Genomic DNA, 9,569 nt, shown 5'->3' on the forward strand with positions numbered 1-9,569 from the left:
TACCCTTATTAAGCACTCCAGCAGGATGCTTTCTCAAGTCAGTCCCTCTGGTGTCTTCAAATCCATTCCTTACAGAAATATAAATTCCGCCTTATATTCCTTGAGCTCAGTTCTCCCCACTCAAGCACATGAGGATTTCCCATTTTTCAACATTTTACAAAATCTTAAGCAGTTTTAGGCATCTAAAGATATAGAAATAATTGTGATTTAGAATTTGTATTTGTAATCATTTTTCCATGTATGTTGTCTCCCAGGACAGAGTTTGCTGTCAAATTTTTTTTTTTGAGAGGGGGGAAAAAAAAAACAGTGCCGTGGCGGGCATTTGTCAGCATGGTTTGGTTCCACTTGTCCCCTTACTGGAAAGGGTCACTGTAAATCAATACAAGCTTATTCTGACTGATACGAATGATGTTGATCGTATGATTCACCATGGCCTTCACCGTATCTCATCACCCAGACATTTTGCAACCCAGGCACTCTGAATTGACATTTTAGACCGTGCCCTCGAACCACCATCAACAGTCGAGGGAACGTCTTTTGGAAGAACGGTGTCCATCCCGCTGGTACCGTTCTGGAAACTTCTAGAAGGCGAAAGCTGTTCTGGCGGCGGAGCTGAAATCGTTTCCTTTAATATGTCTCGAGTCTGTATTTATTTAAGAATTCGGGGCTGACTGAGAATGACTGTGATTGATGGTAGCACAGAATGTGTGTGTTTTCGTGTGATAGAGACATCGCCCCCCCTCCCTCTTCTCCCTCCCTTCTTTGTCTTCTCCCTCTAGGGGAAATTGCTCCTCTGGCAACCAACAAACCAAGTAAACAGCTTACAATATGTCCAGCATCCCTGAAAGCTCTCAAACTCTGCTCCCGTCCAAGCAAAACGACTCCGTAAGGCCAACATTTCCAGGTCCAGACTTATATTCCGTTATTTAAATGACTGCACAGTGGTTTGTACTGTCCAGCGTGAGCCTACAATATTATTTTCACAAATGTATATTTTGACCATTTTTTTAGACATTTTTTTAGACTGTTCTCTTTTGTGTCGATACGCGTAGTGTTTTGGACATTTTTTTTCTTTTTCATTGTTCTTTGTGTTGCTTTTTATTTCCTTATATTCCCCTCAATGTCTTTATATCCTTTATGTTCTCACGTGTGCTGTAGAACACTACGGCTAATTGCTATCTGGGTCTGAATGGCGTAGGCTCCATGTCTGCATCATCTGTGCATGTATACGTGTTGGGGGTGAGTATGACTAAGCAGCTGTATTGTTGGGGTCCGGGGTGTTATTGTTCAGCGAGTGGGTGAGTGTACGGTGGAGATTGGACTGCCGGCTGGAAGGGCGGGGCTGAGTTTTTTTTTTTGTTGTTTTTTTTTTTTATCAGAAGACCGGATTCTGCCCTATAATTAACCCTCTCCCTATCTCTTCCACACTACAGATGGTGCCTGCAGTCCATATGGCCTCTAATCCTGTCATTGGCATTCTTCTCGCAACGCTGCATCCTCTAGCCTTTGCTCCTGCACCTCCTTTCCCTCCTCGTTTCCCTCCTCCCAAGTCCTCTCAGCTCTCTAACAATGCCTTTTTGACATGGAAAATATGACATTTGCTCAGCTTAAGGATTTGGATGCAGTGTGCACATAAATGATGAATGCCTGCTAACACTGTTGAGAAGGCCAGCAAGGGGGGAGGGGTGGGGAAGTACTGGATATTTAAAATCTTTATTTTAAAAGTAGAATTTTTATTTTCATAATTTACATATATATATTTGAAATAAATATACACTTTCAAACATCCTCCTGAAGGAGGCTGTTAGCGTGACGTGGTGATATATACAACTGTATTTGTATGTGAGCAAGTAGAATGAATGTAAATAGGATGAAACATATAAATGAGATGTATGGAAATATGTTAAATGTTGTTTGTGTTTTTTTTTCCCCAGAACGTTTTTCTTCAGCTAATCTTCTTTGGTTTGTACTTTTGACACAATCTTTGATAGGCTATGATCAGGTGGGGTTAAACCAGGCTGAATTATTTTATTTCTTACTTCTCAACCCCTCCTTCCCTGAGTCGAACCCCTTCCCCTATTCCCTGCTGAATTCGGAGACAAAGAAGGCCCTAATTAGCCAAGATTGGAGGCAGATGGGGCTTCCTGCACTGATTCAGCACCCCCACCCCTCAAATGCCATGCACTGCACCTCTCTAATTACATTTCCATCACAATCACCTTTGCACACAGCCCCCTTGCTTTCTGACCTCTGCTTTTGCTTCGCCCTCTTTCTTTTCTTCTGTTCCCTTTGTGCTTGCTGTTGCCTTCTCTGCCCTCGGTCCCACCCTCTCTCCTCCCTTCCCTCTGTCCCGTCTGTCACTTCCTCGCGTTCCCTTCTTTCGTCCTGCGGCTCACTTGTCAGCAGGATGATGCAGGAGCGTGGGGTCAAAGTGCTCTTACCTTGATTGTTTTTGTTTGCAGTTTGAGACCGTTGAGCGTGTTGATGGCCTTGTCGGCATCGTTAGGGTCAACGTAGTTTACGAAGCCATAGCCCAAGCTCTGACCTGTAAACATAACAGAAAACCGTGAGCTACAGCCTGATAAGAGGCACGGCGTATCATAATAATCTGCAATAATTATGCCGTTAATTGTGATGTCAAATAAGTGTAGCGTGCCCCTTAAAATAAGTTCAATAACCAACACAGACTCTCAGAAAAGCTTGCAGCTTAATTAGAAGTTCCTCTTGGGGATATTTCTTTGCTTAATGGAAAGAAACCCTGTGTTTGTTTGCAGGATTCTACATAGAACCTTTAAGAGTTTCTCGAGAGGAATGCTTTATGGCTGTAGATTAAACTGTATTTCTCGAAGAATGTGGAAATAACTTAAAGTGGTGGTGGGTTTTTTTGTTTGTTTGTTTGTTTGTTTTTTTTTTTACAATATTTAAAGCTAAGAGTTAATAAGTCTTTTAATAAGTCTCTTAAAAAACAAATCTTTCATCAAACCTTGCACTCAAGGATCTAGCGAGCCTCAGACTGATGATCCGTGTAAGGCTTGCGTTACCTGTGATTTTGTCTCTGACCAGCTTGCAGGACTCGATCTCTCCGATGCTGCCGAACAGGCTCTTGAACTCCTCCTGGGTCATATTCTGAGGCAGGTAGTTGACAATCAGGTTGGTCTTGCTGTCGTCTGTGGCACCGTTGGTGCTGATGACCGGGCCGTTAGGCATGCTGGTTCCGCTCGGACCATTGGACACCTGAGTTTCCATGGTGCTGATTATCTGTGGAGAGAAATCAGAGAGATCAGACACTGTATTGTGTCTGACTTTGTAGATGGGATTGTCCTTGCTACTGTCAGCATGTGAACAGTGGAGAAACTTCAGATCAAGGTTCAAATTCTTCTTTATTTCATATATACATACATACATACATACACACACACACATATATTTAATTTCTCCCTGTCCTCTTTCATTTTCTCCCAGTCTCTCTCTCTCTCTCTCTCTCTCTCTCTCTCTCTCTGTCTGCTCCTAGATCTGTGGATGTTCCAGTGATTTTTTTTGCCCCGTCTGCTGTTTCTCTAGACAGGGTGGAACAGTATTACATTAGTAGTCAGACGTCTGACTGATGAAGTGTAAGTTAAAGTGACATCCTGCACTGTAGGCTTTGCCGAAGTTTGAGCTGCCAGTAGCAAACATATTGTGTACGATGGAAGTGTGCCATTATTTTTGTGTGCGTATGTACGCATGTCTACTGTGGTTTGTCTGTTGCTCTGGACTACAGCATGTTGCTTAATTTAGCCTATAGAGAGTTTTGAAAGAACAGATGTAGCCTATGCTGGTCAGTATTAATCCTTTTTATTCGTTTCTTTCTATTGCTTTGCCACTGTGTCCTGTATGTCAAGGCGTTCTCTTGGTGATTTTTCTTCCTATACTGGTGCAACATTATGAAGTATCATTCTCGAGAGTGATTTGCTTAAGAGAATTGAATTGTCATGCGGTCAGTGAACCTGTAGATCCTTGGTAGGATAAGAATAACCCCTGGGGTGGAACTGGGAGGCGTGCACACCTAATTAATGCTGAACCTTTAATCTGTAATCTGTACGATCAGCTCACATCAACAGGCAGAATCATTCACTAATCATTAAACCCTTTTAGATAACATGTCTTCAGTTAAAAAATCTAATTGTACATCAGAATGAACTGGAATCAGACTCCGGAGCTACATCCACAGACCACCACCTCTCAGCCTGCATGGTGTCGTGTCCCCCCCGCCCCCGAAGGTGTGGTCCTTGTTTTTTTCCCTTTCCATTTTCCTCTAATCCATCTCTAACACTCTTCTCCCCCATGGAATCATTTCTTCTCTACTTGAGCCTTACCTCTACTCAGGTTGCCCAGGTAACAGCTGCTTGACAACAGTTGCTATTGGCTGGCTTCATGACTTTTAGCAGTGTGTTTGTGTGTGCATGAATGTATATTTTTCATGTGTTTTTAATGCATGTCTGTCGCAGAAGAGGGATGCAAATGAGCATCGGTTATGCCCATTTAAGATCATTATGTTCTATTATGGATAAATGAAGTGAACCTTCTGTCTCTAACAACAACAAAAAAAACATAGATCTCGTAAGGCAGATTAACCCTGGCAACGAGAACACATCAGCAAGGCAGTGGGTTAATCATGCCTGAAATAAAACCCTGCAAACCTAGAAAAAGGCATAACAGCTATCTCGACATGATAAAAGAATCTTGCCAACCTCTATATTTCACCGTTTCCTGTTGAAAGTTGTTTTTTTTTATGCTAGCAGACACACTCCTACATTCACAGAACTACAGCACTGGAACGAGTTTGGACTAGACTTAAGCGAACCTTCTCGTGGCAGGCACCAATCCCTGGCAACAAATGTAAAAATGCTGCGTAACGTGCAGGCAGCTCTTCCTGCCCTTAGGCCCCAGCTATTGTGAAAACAAACCAGAGGAAGAAGATCTTTTCATCCACAAAAGCCTGATTCACACAGACAAGCCAGGAACCGCCATTCCCACCAGTCTTACCTGCAGCTTCATGAGATGCACCGACCTCGTACTAGCCAAACACATCATACACACACACACCGTGAACAGGCTTCACCTCTCTTCCCCTGGCTTGTACGTTTCTATTCCCAGGGAAGAGAAAGACCACACCGACCCAGCCTGCTTGCCTTGCCACGTGACCACCTCACACCTTTCAAAACCATAATATCACTTTAGAGTTTTAGACAAAAAGCGTCACATGAAATCTCAGGTGAAAAATATACACCTACAGCCGAAGAAGTCTGTGCTTCCAGGAAGCCATTTTCTGGAAATAACTCCAGCTTCCTAAGTACAGTGCTGTGAGACTTGACAGCTTTTGCTGACCAACCAGACTTAGACGTTTTTTGTTGCTGTTTTGAGTAATTAAGTAGCCCGGACATTAAGTATGTGCTGAAAATATGGTTTAATAAAAAAGCACCACTGTCTTGGTCGGCCCTTTACTGACAGAGCCTGAAAAAGCGAACGCTCGGATTGCTATAACAGGCCATCTCAGTAACTCCGATTACAGGATTATTCTAAACAAAAGGCATTAGCCACGTTCTCACTGCAGCTTAGAGGATCACAGTGGCAGCTGGAGAGCTACAGGACACCAAGCGAAATGCTTCATCATTATCAAATACCACACAGATCGGCCTGCTTTTTTACGTTTCATCCGATCAGATCAAGAAACGCTTGTGTCTTATTACATCGACGTATTCCAAGATTTTCACCATGCAGCCTGTATACCATTACACTTGCCATTTTTTGCAGCCAAGCGGAAACCTAATGCGATTTCCCGCAGTATGATGGAACACAAAACAGACATGTTGGGGGGAAAATGGAGAGGTAGTGGGGATGAAACTGTGTAGCGGGTTCTGTTCGTGTCCTGTCTCTATCCAGAGTGCTGAAACAGACTCGGCTCGGAGGCTCCGCGTGCTCAGAGCCCAGTTAAAAAAAAAAAACAGCTTTCATAAAAATAAATAACAATATATATATAAATATAAAGATCCGCTTTCACTGCTTAATTTGGTCCGTCAACCGGAATCGCTTAAATCGTTATCCCCTCTTCGCTTTGATTGAACAAGGATCTGTTCGCTCTTTAGGCATTCATAAAAAGCCAGCCTGAATAAATGTATTGACACGCACGAACAAAAGAGCCACCCGTTCCTCCTCGTGCACGCAGGCCGCGGCAGCGCTATGAATATTAATGTAAACACTAGCGCTTTGTGCTGCAGGCCTCACTGGGAACAATGAGCACCAACAACTTTACCAATTTATTTCGACCATTTTATCCCCGGCACAACAGCCTCGACCACGGCTGTGTGAATATTTAAAAAAAAAACAAAAAAAAAAAACAATCTGATACATGTCTCAAGTTTTTCTAAACAATATTAGGCCTAGCGCTATCACAATGGCTGATCGGACTGAAACGATGTGCTTTTTGTGTGTCACGTCCCCCGTCGTGTTGACATCGGCTTCTGGATCTGTGTCCGTCCTCCATTTTCCGCCTCAGCATCTAGATCAGCCGTGATGAGCTTTACTCTGAGCTTCTATCCTGGCAGTGGGTTGTGCTGTGCTTCACTTACTACGTCCTTGTCCTTGAATTGTGTAAGAGAAGGTTATCTGACTCGACGCTTTTTATTTGCTTGGTGCTGCGGTATATAAGCTACAGAGAGCTTACTGAGGACCGTGGAGCACTGAGTCTGCCATAAACGTCTTTATTATCGTTCCTCTGGATGTGTGCTCAGTGATGGATTTCGACGGCTGGATATATGTGGAAAGCGTTTGTTTAAATCAGTTGTATTTCTGTAAATGCACGAGAGTTCTTTGTTTGATGTTAGGTCTCGGCACATTGACCCCCATCAGCAGGCTAGGCTCACTGGGGAGACACTGGGGTGGCACTGGGGTGGCCTGTTAACATGCAGACACCTCGATAAACAGGCTGTCCAAAACCAGACCACGTGTCATTATCTCTCAATCAGGCAGAAATGAGAATATCCTAGATGTTTATTTTTTCTCAACTGTCAACAATGTTATTTAAGCACTGCACAGCCCTTAGTGTCTTTGTTTCTGCGTTAAATACAGTCAGGTTGTGACGGTGACGCTGCGACGGGTGAAGCCGGAACACCGGATAAGATCAAACTGAGCGTGCATCATGTATGAGATCAGATCACAGGCAATATCTGCTCAGTCAGGACTGAGATTTGTGTGGTGCTGCCAGCGCGTGCCGTCGCCTTCGAGAGAACGAAGCCACGCCCAAAATGCTCGCACTCGTGCGAGGCCTGTCCTTACTGCACACATTTCTCATTCCGATCATCCCCCCATTAAAGCTTTAGGATTCTGCAGCCGTTCCCGCTCGTCTCCCGGGCCCTGGATATTGTTCATGCATTGCAACGAAAAGAAGCCCTTTAGGAATTTCTAAACGTCTGATTCGATTCGACTCGATGCGTAAAAAAAAAAAACCCTCCTTTCCTCTGAGTGACTCGACCCTTTTCTTTGCACCTCTCTCTCTCTCTCTCTCTCTCTCTGGTCAACGAATGCACACAATTTCTATTTTGTCTCATAAATGTCCTCCTCTTGCTCTGAGAAATGCAGCACTGTGTGTCCTCACAGCCTCCCAACGCCCTTCTGCCTTTTCAGCACATCGCTCGCTCGCTCTCTCTCTCTCTCTCTCTCTCTCTCTCTCTCTCTCTCTCTCTGCCTCTGCTCCTGCGGAATGGCCACTGAGCCGTGACTTCTATGGGATCAAATGTCAATAGCGTGGAAAAATGCATACACATATATAAAGGAATTTTACGTGTTAATTAACGGACTAGCCATAATCTGTATGCAAAAAAAAAAAAAAACAGGATCTGATGCTCTGTAGAAAACGTCGAGAGAGCGAGCTGTAGTGTTGCGCATCCATGGATCACGTTTCTAAAAGCATCGCTGCTACGCTAATCTTGTTTACACAATCCGCTTTAAGGGAATGTCACTGAGCGAATGCCATGTTTTTCTCAATATGATATTAACACGCAAAGCTGCCTACAAATCAGATTAATCCAATATTCTCCATCTAGCTTAGAAGTCTTGCAAAGGCTTGATTTGAGGACTGAGGATACTACAATTATATTTTTGCATTGTTAAAATGGCTAAAAATAAAAAAATTATAAAAAATGAAGAAGAAAAAAAAAAAAAATATATATATATATATATATATACGTACAGTAACCATTCTTGTACAAAGATGATAGTGATCTAGCTCCTTCGATGTGCAGGTCTTCTTCAGGCTCGCTGGAGGATTCGCTCTGGTCTTTTTTTTTTCTTTTTTTTTTAAAACGCGTGGCTCGATTAAACACGTCGCTTTTTTCCGAAATTAAAAGAAAAAAAAAGAAAAAAAAGAGCCTTGTCTTCAGGGATTCTCAGCCCGTCTGATTGTAGGTGTTCCTCAAGCAGAGTGAAAATGAGGAGAAAGGGATTTTCTTCAGGATGATGATGATGAGGACGAGAGAGATTTCTCCCTGTGCGGCGTGGGCGATGGTTCAGAAATAAAAAAAAAAAAAAAAAAAAGAGAGAGAGAAGCAGTGATCCCCAGTAGGGTGTGTCCAGAGGAGGGTGTTCTGGTTCTGTTGTCGTGTGTGTGCGTGCTAGTGTATGTGTGTATTTCCCAGCTCTTCACAGTCTCCTTCTGTGCCTCTGCTGCAATGTTCTTCTTTTATGTGTCCTTCTGCCAGTCAGAGGCGACCGCTGATTGGCTAATTGGGTAGGGAGGGCGCTACACGGCAGCCATTGCAATGCGTCGCTCTCCTATTATCCCCTTCAGGAGAGATCACCAGGAGCCCCCCTCCACCTCCCACCCCTTCATCTCTTCACTCCTTCTCTCTGCCCTCCCTTTTCTTCCTTCCCCCCTCCCTCCTACTCCACACACATGCAGAGATGGGTGAATAGAGCTCCACCTGCACCATCAGAACAGATGGGTGCAGAAAAGGCAGAAGCCATGTCCTTTTCCTCGCTTTCCTCTTCTTCTTCTTCACCACCCACACCATCAAACTCCTCCCACCTTCAGATCCATAAACCTCACCTCGCGTTGTGTCCTTTGCGTTGAGTTTGTCGTTTTTGAGAGCACGTTTCAAACCGATATATCAGATATATTCCGGTGAATGCTCTGATGACTTGACTGCATGTTCCTCAACTGCTAAGAAGCGAGCTTTGATTAGTGCTCTAACAGCACAAAGGTGTTTAATGGTGTGAAATATGGTGTGGTTTTGTGTGGAGTGGTTTGGTAGAGGAATGATTATGACGTTTAGATGAAAACTGTCATGTGACCTCTGTGCTAGACAACGAGTCGAGTAAAACGCACACAGAACATGTATCAGTGACGAACCATATGGGTATACCCAAAAGCTCGTACTACAGATGACACCGTCGAATGATGCATTGGGATAAGAACAAAGCAGTTCATTTCATGTGACTCATCACTTAGGTTTGGGTTTCTTGCTGAAGATCACAGCACGAGTTGGGTTCAGCCTCACTTTAGAAATCAGCAGATCCTGTAGTGCTGAAATTAT

General features: G+C 43.7%; 1 protein-coding gene across 3 annotated transcripts in view; it reads right to left on the reverse strand.

Annotated features, from left to right (window-relative positions):
- Window positions 1-9,270, reverse strand: part of elavl3 (ELAV like neuron-specific RNA binding protein 3) — a 12,308-nt gene extending 3,038 nt beyond the window's left edge. The window contains exons 1-3 of one of the 3 annotated variants that reach the window (XM_053612782.1): window positions 8,228-9,270; window positions 3,042-3,258; window positions 2,442-2,545 (exon numbers count right to left, since the gene is read on the reverse strand). In XM_053612782.1, the coding sequence (XP_053468757.1) occupies window positions 2,442-2,545; window positions 3,042-3,258; window positions 8,228-8,236 (330 nt within the window). In that variant the 5' untranslated portion in view covers window positions 8,237-9,270. Of the gene's footprint in view, window positions 1-2,441; window positions 2,689-3,041; window positions 3,479-8,227 lie in introns of those variants that run through there. The other 2 variants (XM_053612783.1, XM_053612784.1) reach the window with 2 other exon arrangements.
- Window positions 9,271-9,569: the final 299 nt, after the last annotated feature.

The sequence above is a fragment of the Ictalurus furcatus genome, chromosome 24 (assembly GCF_023375685.1).
Source record: "Ictalurus furcatus strain D&B chromosome 24, Billie_1.0, whole genome shotgun sequence".
Lineage (NCBI taxonomy): Eukaryota > Metazoa > Chordata > Actinopteri > Siluriformes > Ictaluridae > Ictalurus > Ictalurus furcatus.